The sequence below is a fragment of the Heterodontus francisci genome, unplaced genomic scaffold (genome assembly GCF_036365525.1).
Source record: "Heterodontus francisci isolate sHetFra1 unplaced genomic scaffold, sHetFra1.hap1 HAP1_SCAFFOLD_480, whole genome shotgun sequence".
NCBI classification, from domain to species: domain Eukaryota; kingdom Metazoa; phylum Chordata; class Chondrichthyes; order Heterodontiformes; family Heterodontidae; genus Heterodontus; species Heterodontus francisci.
The window spans coordinates 155,710-171,833 of NW_027141172.1; the positions used below are offsets into that span (position 1 = coordinate 155,710).

At 47.2% G+C, this 16,124-nt stretch overlaps 1 protein-coding gene across 1 annotated transcript in view; it reads right to left on the reverse strand.

The window, feature by feature from the left end:
- Positions 1 to 286: 286 nt before the first annotated feature.
- The window catches only part of LOC137362381 (galectin-3-binding protein-like), a 71,722-nt gene continuing 55,884 nt past the window's right edge, over positions 287 to 16,124 (reverse strand). Inside the window, exons 5-6 of the mRNA XM_068026791.1 lie at positions 13,526 to 13,793; positions 287 to 1,379 (exon numbers count right to left, since the gene is read on the reverse strand). Of these exons, the coding sequence (XP_067882892.1) occupies positions 287 to 1,379; positions 13,526 to 13,793 (1,361 nt within the window). The remainder of the gene's footprint in view (positions 1,380 to 13,525; positions 13,794 to 16,124) is intronic.

Sequence of the window (16,124 nt, forward strand, 5' to 3'; positions counted from 1 at the left end):
GTCAGTGTGTGAGTGTGAGAGTCAGTGTGTGAGTCGGTGTAAGTATGAGTGTGATTGGGTGTAAGTGTGAGTCAGTGTGTGAGTGTGAGAGTCAGTGTGTGAGTCGGTGTAAGTATGAGTGTGATTGGGTGTAAGTGTGCATGTTTTCATAGCCTCATGCACTGGACAATGATATACATCAGATACACAACAGGGGCTACAAGTTGGGGCATTCTGACTTTGGGCCTGTGACCTAGTATTGCCCAATTGTGCAGGTGATGGCGAGAAACTCCTGGGATTGGGTGAATCAGACATAGAGTGGCCTGACCACAAACCTCAGCGATGAGATTCCTGCCTCACAACTGAATAGGAAGAGGCTGCTAGTGTTGAAGGATGGAAGCACAGCAGTGAAATTCTTCATATCCTGAATATAGGACACAAAGGTGTCATTACAGAGCAGGACAATCCTGTTGTGATATGTGATGGAGTATTGATGCCTGGAGGAGGCGGTGGACAGGGTTGCCACTGGGTATGTATCGTAGGGACAGATGACATTACTGTTTCTACACCGTTGTGGATTGTTATGGTAATAAGCTGACCAGGAGAGTTTGGTGGAGCTGTACAGTTGACTCATGTGTTTGGCAGTCTGAAAGAAAGAGCTGGGGGAGGAAAGGTATGGGTTATACCTGCCATAGCCATCAGAGCTATATATACCTCCATAGAGAGCATTGTGTGTGTAGCTGGAGGTTCCCTGCTTAGAACTATGTTCAGAAGAGGTTATTTGGAGAACAGTACTCCAGTCTGAAGTGGTGTAGATTCTGGGATGATAGATTGGATCAGATATATTTCTGTAATATTTTAGTTTTTGCACAGGAACTGAATGGAATTCAAAGGCTTGCAGGAGTTTTTGTGTGAAGATATTCTCAAACTCTTCATAGAGACTTGAGTTAAATGGGATGGAAATCAGTTCTTCTGGAGACATCATGTGGAATCGAATCTTCCCCATTAATAGGTCAACCAGCTCAGTCCTTTCATTCTGAGTTATCCAAGACTCCACGGCTTGGTACAATGTCAACTCATTCTCAATGACAATGTCTGACCTCTGAAGCAAGGTATCCAGCTCTTCTCCAGTGATCTCATACCATACTGGCGATTTACTGAAAGATTCACAGTTCCAGGCAAAATATTCCAAACAAATCTCTTTCAGCAGTGGATCCTCAACAGCCTCTGCATAGTTATACAGCTCTAGCTGGTGTTTGAAAGAAGGATCTTGTGGGAGAAGTTTGTAAAAGAGTTTATCACAATAATCTCGAATAGCAGTCACTCCATAATCAGAAGCCATGTTGTGAATGCACTTGACTGAAGACAACTTGATGCTAATTTTCTTAGTGTAGAAATACCTGAAAGAAAAAGGCCAATCAGAAGAGGAGAATGAGGTGATGTCATTTCAGATCTCTTCTCCCCGTTTTCACTTCTTGAAGCCAAAACACGAGTCCCAAAACACGAGTCCCAAAACACGAGTCCCAAAACACGAGTCCCAAAACACGAGTCCCAAAACACGAGTCCCAAAACACGAGTCCCAAAACACGAGTCCCAAAACACGAGTCCCTAAACACGAGCCCCAAAACACGAGCCCCAAAACACGAGGCCCAAAACACGAGGCCCAAAACACGAGCCCCAAAACACGAGGCCCAAAACACGAGCCCAAAACACGAGTCCCAAAACACGAGTCCCAAAACACGAGTCCCAAAACACGAGTCCCAAAACACGAGTCCCAAAACACGAGCCCCAAAACACGAGGCCCAAAACACGAGGCCCAAAACACGAGGCCCAAAACACGAGGCCCAAAACACGAGGCCCAAAACACGAGGCCCAAAACACGAGGCCCAAAACACGAGCCCCAAAACACGAGTCCCAAAACACGAGTCCCAAAACACGAGGCCCAAAACACGAGGCCCAAAACAGGAGTCCCTAAACACGAATCCCTAAACAGGAGTCCCAAAACAGGAGTCCCAAAACAGGAGCCCCAAAACAGGAGCCCCAAAACAGGAGTCCCTAAACACGAATCCCTAAACACGAATCCCTAAACACGAATCCCTAAACACGAGCCCCAAAACAGGGGCCCCAAAACACGAGTCCCTAAACACGAATCCCTAAATACTAGTCCCTAAACTCGAGTCCCAAAACACGAGTCCCAAAACACAAGCCCCAAAACACGAGTTCCAAAGCACGAGTCCCAAAACAGGAGCCCCAAAACAGGAGTCCCTAAACACGAATCCCTAAACACGAGCCCCAAAACAGGAGCCCCAAAACACGAGTCCCTAAACACGAATCCCTAAACACGAGTCCCAAAACACGAGTCCCAAAACACGAGTCCCAAAACACGAGGCCCAAAACACGAGTCCCAAAGCACGAGTCCCAAAACACGAGCCCCAAAACACGAACCCCAAAACACGAGCCCCAAAACACGAGCCCCAAAGCACGAGCCCCAAAGCACGAGCCCCAAAACACGAGCCCCAAAACACGAGCCCCTAAACACGAGGCCCAAAACACGAGGCCCAAAACACGAGCCCCAAATCACAGGGCCCAAAACCCGGGGCCCAAAACCCGGGGCCCAAAACACGAGGCCCAAGACACGAGCTCCAAAACACGAGTCCCTAAACACGAGTCCCTAAACACGAGTCCCAAAATACAAGGCCCAAAATACGAGGCCCAAAACACAAGCCCCAAAACATGATGGGTGGAGCAATGGCAAATGGAATTTAATCCTGAGAAGTGTGAGGTGATGCATTTTGGGAGGACTAACAAGGCAAGGGAATATACAATGGATGGTAGGACCCTAGAAATTACAGAGTGTCAGAGGGACCTTGGTGTACTTGTCCATAGATCACTGAAGGCAGCAGCACAGGTAGATAAGGTGGTTCGGAAGGCGTATGGGATACTTGCCTTTATTAGCCGAGGCATAGAATATAAGAGCAGGGAGGTTATGATGGAGCTGTATAAAACGCTAGTTAGGCCACAGCTGGAGTACTGTGTACAGTTCTGGGCACCACACTATAGGAAGGATGTGATTGCACTGGAGAGGGTGCAGAGGAGATTCACCAGGATGTTGCCTAACCCCGACATGGTCTTCAAACCTGCAGACAAGGGTGGTGCTGTTGTTGTACCGACCTCTACCTTGCAGAAGCTCAACGCCAACTCACAGACACTTCCTCCTACCTCCCTCTGGACCATGACCCCACCACCGAACATCAAACCACTGTCCAAAGGACTGTCACTGACCTCATCTCCTCTGGAGATCTTCCCTCGACAGCTTCCAACATCATAGTCCCACAACCCCGGACAGCCCGCTTCTACCTCCTTCCCAAAATCCACAAACGGGACTGTCCCGGCAGACCCATTGTGTCAGCCTGCTCCTGCCCCACTGAAATTATTTCTTCCCATCTTGACTCTATCTTTTCTCCGCTGGTCCAGTCTCTTCCCACCTACATCCGTGACTCTTCTGACGCCCTACGTCATTTTGACAATTTCCAGTTTCCTGGTCCCAACCGCCTCCTCTTCACTATGGACGTCCAATCGCTCTACACCTCCATCCCCCACCAGGATGGTTTGAGGGCTCTCCGCTTCTTCCTGGAACAGAGGCCCAACCAGTCCCCATCCACCACCACCCTCCTCCGCCTGGCTGAACTTGTTCTCACATTGAACAACTTCTCCTTCAACTCCACGCACTTCCTTCAAGTAAAAGGTGTTGCTATGGATACCCGCATGGGTCCTAGTTATGCCTGTCTTTTTGTGGGATATGTCGAGCATTCTTTGTTCCAGTCCTACTCAGGCCCCCTCCCCCAACTCTTTTTCCGGTACATTGATGACTGTATCGGTGCCGTTTCCTGCTCCCGACCCGAACTCGAAAACTTTATCAACTTTGCTTCCAATTTCCACCCTTCTCTCACCTTTACATGGTCCATCTCTGACACTTCCCTTCCCTTCCTCGACTTCTCTGTCTCCATCTCTGGGGATAGGTTGTCTACCAATATCCATTATAAGCCCACCGACTCCCACAGCTATCTCGACTACACTTCTTCACACCCTACCTCCTGTAAGGACTCCATTCCATTCTCCCAGTTTCTCCGTCTCTGACGCATCTGCTCTGATGATGCTACCTTCCATGACGGTGTTTCTGATATGACCTCCTTTTTCCTCAACCGAGGATTCCCCCCCACTGTGGTTGACAGGGCCCTCAACCGTGTCCGACCCATTCCCCGCACCTCTACCCTCACCCCTTCCCCTCCCTCCCAGAACCATGACAGGGTTCCCCTTGTCCTCACTTTCCACCCCATCAACCTCCATATCCAAAGGATCATCCTCCACCATTTTCGCCACCTCCAGCGTGATGCCACTACCAGTCGCATCTTCCCCTCCCTTCCCTTGTCAGCATTCCGAAGGGATCGTTCCCTCCGCGACACCCTGGTCCACTCCTCCATTACCCCCACCACCTCGTCCCCGTCCCAGGGCACCTTCCCCTGCAATTGTAGGAGGTGTAATACCTGCCCATTTACCTCCTCTCTCCTCACTATCCCAGGCCCCAAACACTCCTTTCAGGTGAAGCAGCGATTTACTTGTACTTCTTTCAATGTAGTATACTGTATTCGCTGCTCACAGTGTGGTCTCCTCTACATTGGGGAGACCAAGCGCAGACTGGGTGACCGCTTTGCGGAACATCTCCGCTCAGTCCGCAAGCAGGACCCTGAGCTTCCGGTTGCTTGCCATTTCAACACTCCCCCCTGCTCTCATGCTCACATCTCTGTCCTGGGATTGCTGCAGTGTTCCAGTGAACATCAACGCAAGCTCGAGGAACAGCATCTCATTTACCGATTAGGCACACTACAGCCTGCCGGACTGAACATTGAGTTCAATAATTTCAGAGCATGACAGCCCCCCATTTTACTTTCATTTTCAGTTATTTTTTCTTCCTTTTTTTTTTACATTCTTTTTTTACATTTTTTACAATTTTTTTTTGCATTTATTTAATTTCATCTTAGTTTGTTCAGTTTGCTTACCCACTGTTTTTTTCAGGTTTGCACTTGCTGCTGTTCAATGTTCAGTGTATTTAAACCTAATCTGTACTAATGCTTTGTCTTTCAACACACCATTAACATATTGTTTGCCTTTGCTCCGTGACCTTTTGGTCAGCTATGTGGCCTGGTCCAATCTGCACCTTCTCCTTTGTTATCTCTTGCCCCACCCCCACCTCACTTGCTTATAATCTGTGACTTTTCTAATATTTGTCAGTTCCGAAGAAGGGTCACTGACCCGAAACGTTAACTCTGCTTCTCTTTCCACAGATGCTGCCAGACCTGCTGAGTGGTTCCAGCATTTCTTGTTTTTATTTCAGATTTCCAGCATCCGCAGTATTTTGCTTTTACTGCAATCACTATCCCTGGGTATGTCCTATCCCACCAGGGAGATTTTAATTACAAGGTTATGTTGGAAAAGCTGGGGTTGTTTTCCTTAGAGCAAAGGAGCTTGAGGGAAGATTTAATAGAAATGTACAATTATGACAAGTTTGAATAAGTTAAACAAGGAAAAACTGTTCTCATTAACTGATGGTACAAGGACTAGGTGACACAGATTGAAGGTTTTGGGCAAGAGATGCAGGGGGAATGTGAGGAAGAAGGTTTTTACGCAGTGGGTGGTAATGAGGGAGGTGGAAACAGAGACAATCAATAATTTCAAAAGGAAATTGGATGGGCACTTGAAGGAAATAAACCTGCAGGACTATGGGAATCAAACAGGGGAGTGGGACTGACTGGATTGCTCTGCAGAGAGCTGGCCTGGGCTCGATAGGCCAAATGGCCTCCTTCTCACTTACCTGAGGACAGGAGCGGTGGTGGCTGGTGGACCTGGGCGGAAGCTGATCCGGAGTGGGAGCTGTAAAAGAGAGCACGGGGCTCGAGGCCCTCACTTACCTGAGGACAGGAGCGGTGGTGGCTGGTGGACCTGGGCGGAAGCTGATCCGGAGTGGGAGCTGTAAAAGAGAGCACGGGGCTCGAGGCCCTCACTTACCTGAGGACAGGAGCGGTGGTGGCTGGTGGACCTGCTCTCTATCGGTACGCCCTGAGACTCGAAAAAAACTTAGTGACATCACGGTAAATCTGCAAGGTGATTGGTTGGGTGAGTAGCAGCTGTTAGTGTATTTAAAAAGCTTAAAAAAGGGAAAGTTTTTTTGTTGAAAAAAAACCTCTAGTGATAAGGTGAGTACGACTAAAGTGGGTTTTTTTGTAATTCAGTGTAACTTATTAAGGACTTTAGATTGGAGTGGTTAGAACAAGGCCCCTAGTATAATTAGTATTTTTTAATTAAAGGAGTAACGAAATAACCGAAGGGTAAATCATGACAGGAGAGCTCAGTCCCGTGATCTGCTCCTCCTGCACTATGTGGGAAATCAGGGACGCTTCCAGTGTCCCTGCTGACCATGTGTGCAGGAAGTGTATCCATCTGCAGCTACTGACTACCCGCATTACAGAGCTGGAGCTGCGGGTGGATTCACTGTGGAGCATCCGCGATGCTGAGGACGTCGTGGATTGCACGTTTAGTGAGGTGGTCACACCGCAGGTAATGGCATCACAGGCAGAAAAGAGGTGGGTGACCACCAGACAGAGTAGTAGGCACAGGCAGGTAGTGCAGGAGTCCCCTGTGGCCATCCCCCTCTCAAACAGATATACCGCTTTGGATACTGTTGGGGGAGATGACCACCCAGGGGAAAGCAGCAACAGCCAAGTTTGTGGCACCATGGAGGGCTCTGCTGCACAGCAGGGGAGGAAAAGGAAAAGGGATGGAAGAGCTATAGTGATGGGGGATTCTATCGTAAGGGGTACAGATAGGCGTATCTGTGGCCACAAACGAGACTCCAGGATGGTATGTTGCCTCCCTGGTGCGAGGGTCAAGGATGTCACGATGCGGCTGCAGGACATTCTGAAGGGAGAGGAAGAGCAGTCAGAGGTTGTGGTCCATATTGGTACCAACGACATAGGTGGAAAGAAGGATGAGGTCCTGCAACAAGAATTTAGGGAGCTAGGTAGCAGATTAAAAAGCAGGACCTCAAAGGTTGTAATCTCTGGATTACTCCCGGTGCCACGTGCTAGTGACTATAGGAATAGGAGGATAGAGCAGATGAATGCGTGGCTGGGGAGATGGTGCAGGAGGGAGGGCTTCAGGTTCCTGGATCACTGGGTCTGTTTCTGGCAAAGGTGGGACCTCTACAAGTTGGACGGGTTGCACCTGAACCGGAATGGGACCAACATCCTTGCTGGGGGGTTTGCTAGTGCTGGTGGACGAGGGGGGGGGTTTAAACTAATTTGTTAGGGGTATGGGATACAGAGCGAAGTTACCGTAGGGGGTGATGCACAGTCAAATATAGAAGAGAAACTGTGTCAGTCTGGAGGGCAGAGCAAATATAGACTTGTTAAGGCACAAGTGAAAAATGCAATGCAGGATTGCATCTATTTTAATGCAAGGAGTCTTACTAGTAAGGCAGATGAATTGAGGGCATTGATTAGCACATGGGATTATGATATTATTGCTATCACAGAGACATGGTTGAGGGAGGGGTAGGACTGGCAGCTCAATATTCCAGGGTATAGAATCTTCAGGCGTGATAGGGGAGGGGGTAAAAGAGGAGGTGGCATTGCACTGTTGATCAAGGAGTCAATTACTGCAGTAAGGAGGGATGATATCTTAGAAGGTTCTTCAAATGAGACCATATGGGTAGAACTTAAAAACAAAAAGGGGGCAATCACTTGGCTGGGAGTGTACTACAGGACTCCAAACAGTCAGGGAGAGATAGAGGAGCAGATATGGAGGCAAATCTCAGAGAGGTGTAAAAATAATAGGGTAATAACAGGAGGGGATTTCAACTTCCCCAATATCAACTGGGATAATCTTAGTGCAAAAGGCTTAAAGGGGGAGGAACTTTTAAAATGCATACAGGAGAGCTTTTTGAGCCAGTATGTAGAACGTCCGACAAGAGAAGGGGCAGTACTGGACCTAATCCTAGGGAATAAAGAACAAAGAACAAAGAAAATTACAGCACAGGAACAGGCCCTTCGGCCCTCCAAGCCTGCGCCGATCCAGATCCTCTATCTAATGAAGTCGGACAAGTGGTAGAAGTGTCAGTGGGGGTGCATTTTGGGGATAGTGACCATAACTCTGCACGATTTAAGGTAGTTATGGAAAAGGATGAAGATGGGTTGGAAATAAAGATACTGAATTGGGGGAAGGCCGATTTCAATTTGATAAAACAGGATCTGGCAAAAGTGGACTGGGAGCAGCTACTTGCAGGAAAGTCTACATCAGATCTGTGGGAGTCATTCAAAGAGGAAATTGTGAGAGTTCAGAGCCAACATGTACCCATTAAGGTGAAGGGTAGGACTAACAAGTCCAGGGAACCCTGGATGTCAAGGGATATAGAGGGTTGGATCAGGAAAAAAAAGGAGGCTTATGGCAGAGCCCAAGCGCTGAAAACAGTGGAGGCACTAGAGGAGTATAGAAAGGGTACTTAAAAAAAAGTAATTAGGTGAGCGAAGAGGGGACATGAAAAAACATTGGCGGGCAAGATAAAGGAAAATCCTAAGGCGTTTTATAAGTATATTAAGGGCAAGAGGATAACCAGGGAAAGAGTAGGGCCCATTAGGGACCAAAGTGGCAATCTGTGTGTGGAGCTGGAGGACATAGGTGAGGTTTTAAATGATTACTTTTCATCTGTGTTCATGATGGAGAAGGACGATGTAGGTGTAGAGATCAGGGAGGGGGATTGTGATATACTTGAATATATTAGCACTGAAAGGGAGGATGTATTAGCTGTTTTAGTGGGCTTAAAAGTGGATAAATCCCCAGGCCCAGATGAGATGTATCCCAGGCTGTTATGTCAGGCAAGGGAGGAGATAGCAGGGGCTGTGACACAAATTTTCAAATCCTCTCTGGCCACAGGAGAGGTACCAGAGGACTGGAGGACAGTGAATGTGGTACCTTTATTCAAGAAGGATAGCAGGGATAAACCAGGTAATTACAGGCTGGTGAGTCTAACATCAGTGGTTGGGAAACTATTGGAAAAAATTCTGAGACAGGATTAATCTCCACTTGGAGAGGCAGGGATTAATCAGGGATAGTCAGCATGGCTTTGTCAGGGGAGATCGTGTCTAACAAACTTGATTGAATTTTTTGAGGCGGTGACTAGATGTGTAGATGAGGGTAAAGCAGTTGATGTAGTCTGCATGGATTTCAGTAAGGCTTTTGATAAGGTCCCACATGGGAGATTGGTTATGAAGGTAAGAGCCCATGGGATCCAGGGCAATTTGGCAAATTGGATCCAAAATTGGCTTAGTGGCAGGAGGCAGAGGGTGATGGTCAAGGGTTGTTTTTGCAAGTGGAAGCCTGTGACCAGTGGTGTATCACAGGGATCGGTGCTGGGACCCTTGCTGTTTGTAGTGTACATTAATGATTTAGACGTGAATATAGGAGGTATGATCAGTAAGTTCGCAGATGTCACGAAAAATGGTGGTGTCATAAATTATGAGGAGGAAAGCCTTAGATTACAGGATGATATAAATGGGCTGGTAAGATGGGCAGAGCAGTGGCAAATGGAATTTAATCCTGAGAAGTGTGAGGTGATGCATTTTGGGAGGACTAACAAGGCAAGGGAATATACAATGGATGGTAGGACCCTAGGAAGTACAGAGGGTCAGAGGGACCTTGGTGTACTTGTCCATAGATCACTGAAGGCAGCAGCACAGGTAGATAAGGTGGTTCGGAAGGCGTATGGGATACTTGCTTCTATTAGCCGAGGTATAGAATATAAGAGCAGGGAGGTTATGATGGAGCTGTATAAAACGCTAGTTAGGCCACAGCTGGAGTACTGTGTACAGTTCTGGGCACCACACTGTAGGAAGGATGTGATTGCACTGGAGAGGGTGCAGAGGAGATTCACCAGGATGTTGCCTGGGCTGGAGCATTTCAGCTATGAAGAGAGACTGAAAAGGCTCGGGTTGTTTTCCTTGGAGCAGAGAAGGCTGAGGGGGGACATGATGGAGGTATACAAAATTATGAAGGGCATTGATAGGTTAGATAGGAAGAAACTTTTTCCTTTAGCGGAGGTGTCAAGAACCAGGGATCACAGATTTAAGGTAAGGGGCAGGAGGTTTAGAGGGGATTCGAGGAAAAATGTTTTCACCCAGAGTGTGGTTGGAATCTGGAACACACTGCCTGAAGTGGTGGTAGAAGCAGGAACCCTCACAACATTTAAGACATATTTAGATGAGCACTTGAAACGCCATAACATACAAGGCTACGGGTCAAGTGCTGGAAAATGGGATTAGAATAGTTAGGTGCTTGATGGCTGGCACAGACACGATTGGCCGAAGGGCCCATTTCTGTGATGTATAACTCTATGACTCTATTCAGTGCCATAGATGACTATGACTCTGTAGCTGGTGGCACAGTGGCATACAATCGGGAGGGAGTTGGACTAGGCGTCCTCAATATCGACTCCAGACCCCATGACGTCTCTTGGCAACAGGTCAAACATGGGCAAGGAAACCTCCTGCTGATTTCCACCTACCACCCTCCCTCAGCTGATGACTCAGTACTCCTCCATGTTGAACACCACTTGGAGGAAGCACAGAGGGTGGAAAGGGCGTCAAATGTACTCTGGGTGGGGGATTTCAATGTCCATCACCAAGAGTGGCTCGGTAGCACAACTACTGACCGAGCTGGCCGAGTCCTAAAGGACATATCTGCGAGACTGGGTCTGCAGCAGGTGGTGAAGGAACCAACAAGAGGGAAAAACATACTTGACCTCGTCCTCACCAATCTGCCTGCTGCAGATGCATCTGTCCATGACAGTATTGGTAGGAGTGACCACCACACAGTCCTTGTGGAGACAAAGTCCTGCCTTCACATTGAGGATACCCTCCATTGTGTTGTGTGGCACTATCACCGTGCTAAATGGGATAGATTTCGAACAGATCCAGCAATGCAAAACTGGGCATCCATGAGGCGCTGTGGGTCATCAGCAGCAGCAGAATTGTATTCAACCACAATCTGTAACCTCATGGCCCAGTAGATCCCCCACTCTACCATCACCATCAAGCCATGAGACCAACCCTGGTTCAATGAAGAGTGCAGGAGGGCATACCAGGAGCAGCACCAGGCATACCTCAAATTGAGGTGTCAAACTGGTAAAGCTACAACACAGGACTATCTGCGTGCCAAACTGCGTACGCAGCAAGCGATAGACAGAGCTAAGCGATCCCATAACCAACGGATCAGATCTAAGCTCTGCAGTCCTGCCACATCCAGCCCTGAATGGCGGTGGACAATTAAACAACTAACTGGAGGAGGTGGCTCCACAAATATCCCCATCCTCAATGATGGGGGAGCCCAGTACATCAGTGCATTTGCATCCATCTTCAGCCAGAAGTGCCGAGTTGATGATCCATCTCGGCCTCCTCCTGAAGTCCCCAGCATCACAGATGCCAGTCTTCAGCCAATTCGATTCACTCCGCGTGATATCAAGAAATGACTGAAGGCACTGGATACTGCAAAAGCTATGGGCCCTGACAATATTCCGGCAATAGTACTGAAGACCTGTGCTCCAGAACTTGCCGCGCCCCTAGTCAAGCTGTTCCAGTATAGCTACAACACTGGCATCTACCCTGCAATGTGGAAAATTGCTCAGGTATGTCCTGTACACAAAAAGCAGGACAAGTCCAACCCAGCCAATTACCGTCCCATCAGCCTACTCTCAATCATCAGTAAAGTGATGGAAGGTGTCATCAAACAGTGCCATCAAGCAGCACTTACTCAGCAATAACCTGCTCAGTGACACTCAGTTTGGGATCTGCCAGGGCCACTCACCTCCTGACCTCATTACAGCCTTGGTCCAAACATGAACTCAAGAGGTGAGGTGAGAGTGACTGCCCTTGACATCAAGGCAGCATTTGACAGAGTATGGCATCAATGAGCCCTAGCAGAACTGGAGTCAATGGGAACCAGGCCGAAAACTCTCCCTTGGTTGGAGTCATATGCAAAGGAAGATGGTTGTGGTTGTTGGAGGTCAATCATCTGAGCTCCAGGACATCACTGCAGGAGTTCCTCAGGGTAGTGTCCTAGGCCCAACCTAGGTCTATACCTCTCATGATTTTGTACACCTCAATCAGGTCCCCCCTCAACCTCCGTCTTTCTAATGAAAATAATCCTAATCTACTCAACCTCTCTTCATAGCTAGTGCCCTCCATACCAGGCAACATCCTGGTGAACCTCCTCTACATCCTTTTGGTAATGTGGCGACCAGAACTGCACGCAGTATTCCAAATGTGGCTGAACCAAAGTCCTATACACCTGTAACATGACCTGCCAACTCTTGTACTCAATACCCCGTCCGATGAAGGAAAGCATGCCGTATGCCTTCTTGACCACTCTATTGACCTGCGTTGCCACCTTCAGGGAACAATGGACCTGAACACCCAAATCTCTCTGTACATCAATTTTCCCCAGGACTTTTCCATTTACTGTATAGTTCACTCTTGAATTGGATCTTCCAAAATGCATCACCTCGCATTTGCCCGGATTGAACTCCATCTGCCATTTCTCTGCCCAACTCTCCAATCTATCTATATTCTGCTGTATTCTCTGACAGTCCCCTTCACTATCTGCTACTCCACCAATCTTAGTGTCGTCTGCAAACTTGCTAATCAGACCACCTATACTTTCCTCCAAATCATTAATGTATATCACAAACAACAGTGGTCCCAGCACGGATCCCTGTGGAACACACTGGTCACACGTCTCCATTTTGAGAAACTCCCTTCCACTGCTACTCTCTGTCTCCTGTTGCCCAGCCAGTTCTTTATCCATCTAGCTAGTACACCTTGGACCCCATGCGCCTTCACTTTCTCCATCAGCCTACCATGGGGAACCTTATCAAACGCCTTACTGAAGTCCATGTATATGACATCGACAGCCCTTCCCTCATCAATCAACTTTGTCACTTCCTCAAAGAATTCTATTAAGTTGGTAAGACATGACCTTCCCAGCACAAAACCATGTTGCCTGTGAAGTGATTCATTTTGGTCGGAAAAACAAGGAGAGGCAATATAAATTAAAGAGTACAATTCTAAAGCGGGTGCAGGAACAAAGAGACCTGGGGTATATGTGCACAAGGTCGCAGGACAGGTTGAGAAAGCGGTTAATAAAGCAGACAGTATCCTGGGCTTTATAAATAGGGACACAGAATACAAAAGCTGGGAAGTTATGATAAACCTCTGGTTTGGCCTCAATTGGAGTATTGTGTTAAGTTCTGGGCACCACACTTTCGGAAGGATGTTAAGGAATTAGAGAAGGTGTAGAGAAGATTCATGAGAATGGTTCCAGGGATGAGGGACTTCAGTTACATGGATAGGTTGGAGAAGTTGGAGCTGTTCTCCTTGGAGAAGGTGTTCAAAATTACACTGTAAAGGATACTTCCAGATGTTACACTGTGGGTGCCAACTACCTGATGAAATCATTGACAAATTGTACACAATCCTGGGATACGACCATGCGGAATGTGTTGCTCTGACTGTTACTAATCAGGTTCCCATCAGTGTGCATGGACAAGATCAGACTGTGTACACAGGACCTCATCTTCTCTTGGCTGTTTTCCAGAGTTGTCACCGAGATATTCACGTCACAGTTACTCCTACTGACATATAACTCGTTTAAGGATTCGTAAAATTCTGCTGTGAGATCGAGTCTGTATCCATAGAGATTCTCTATCCTTCCTGAAAAACAGACACACTGAGCAATCTATAGTTCTTCAGCTCAACACTTCAACAACTGCATTGTAACAAGGCCCTAAAACAGGACAGATACACACAGACACAGACACACAATCAACACACACTCAATACACACACAATCCAACACATGGAATACACACACACACTACTGAACACACTCCACACACACAACCCAACACACAGTAGCTCAGTGGTAATATACTAGTAATCCAGAGGCCCAGACCAATGCCCTGGGGACATGGTTCAAATCACACCACGGCAGCTGGTGGAATTTAAATTCAATTAATTAATTGCTAAAAATCTGGAATTGAAAGCTAGTCTCAGTAATGATGCCATGAAACTATCATCAATTGTCATAAGAAGGGGAAAATAGAGTATGAGAGTAAGCTTGCAGAGAACATAAAAACTGACAGTAAAAGCTTCTATAGATATGTGAAGAGAAAAAGATTAGTGAAGAGAAATGTGGGTCCCTTACAGTCAGAAACGGGGGAATTTATAATGGGGAACAAAGAAATGGCAGAACAATTAAATACATATTTTGGTTCTGTCTTCACAAAGGAGGACAGAAATTACCTCCCAGAAATGTTGGGGAACATAGGGTCTAATGAGAAGGAGGAACTGCATGAAATCAGTATTAGTAGAGAAACGCTGTTGGGGAAATTGATGGGATTGAAGGCCGATAAATCCCCAGGGCCTGATAATCTACATCCCAGAGTACTTAAGGAAATTGCCCTAGAAATAGTGGATGCATTGGTGGTTATATTTCAAGATTCTATAGACTCTGGAACAGTTCCTACAGATTGGAGAGTAGCTAATGTAACCCCACTATTTAAAAAGGGAGGTAGAGAGAAAGCAGGGAATTATAGACCAATCAGCCTGACATCGGTAGTGGGGAAAATTCTAGAGTCCGTTATCAAAGATTTTACAGCAGAGCACTTGGAAAACAGTGGTAGAATCGGGCAGAGTCAGCATGGATTTACGAAAGGGAAATCATGCTTGAAAAATCTACTGGAATTTTTTTGAGGATCTATCTAGTAGAATAGATAAGGGAGAACCAGTGGATGTGGTGTATTTGGACTTTCAGTAGGCTTTCGATAAGATTAGCGTGCAAAATTAAAGCACATGGGATTGGGGGTAAGGTACTGACATGGATAGAGAACTGGTTGGCAGACAGGAAACAAAGAGTAAGAATAAACGGGTCTTTTTCCGAATGGCAGGCAGTGACTAGTGGGGTACCGCAGCGATCAGTGCTAGGACCCCAGCTATTCACAATATATATTAATGATATAGATGAGGGAATTTCTTTTGGGCCTCCTTATCTCGAGAGACAATGGATACGCGCCTGGAGGTGGTCAGTGGTTTGTGAAGCAGCGCCTGGAGTGGCTATAAAGGCCAATTCTAGAGTGACAGACTCTTCCACAGGTGCTGCAGAGAAATTTGTTTGTTGGGGCTGTTGCACAGTTGGCTCTCCCCTTGCGCCTCTGTCTTTTTTCCTGCCAACTACTAAGTCTCTTCGACTCGCCACATTTTAGCCCTGTCCTTATGGCTGCCCGCCAGCTCTGGCGAACGCTGGCAACTGATTCCCACGACTTGTGATCAATGTCACACGATTTCATGTCGCGTTTGCAGGGAATTAAATGTAATATATTCAAGTTTGCAGACGACACAAAGCTGGGTGGGAGTGTGAGCTGTGAGGAGGACGCAGAGAAGCTCCAGTGTGATTTGGACAGGTTGAGTGAGTGGGCAAATACATGGAAGATGCAGTATAATGTGGATAAATGTGAGGTTATCCACTTTGGTGGCAAAATCAGAAAGGCAGATTATTATCTGAACGGTGATAGATTGGGAAAGGGGGAGGTGCAGCGAGACCTGGGTGTCCTTGTGCACCAGTCGCTGAAAGTAAGCATGTAGGTGCAGCAGGCAGTTAAGAAGGAAAATGGTATGTTAGCCTTCATAGTGAGAGGATTCGAGTACAGGAGCAAGGATGTCTTGCTGCAATTATACAGGGCCTTGGTGAGACCACATCTGGAATATTGTGTGCAGTTTTGGTCTCCTTATCTGAGGAAGGATGTTCTTGCGATAGACGGAGTGCAGCGAAGGTTCACCAGACTGATTCCTGGGATGGCAGGACTGACATATGAAGAGAGATTGGGTCGATTAGGCTTGTATTCGCTAGAGTTTAGAAGAATGAGAGGAGAATCTCATAGAAACCTACAAAATTCTAACAGGACTGGACAGACTGGATGCAGGAAGGATGTTCCCGATGGCAGGGGATTCCAGGACGAGGGGTCACAGTCTAAGGATAAGGGGTAA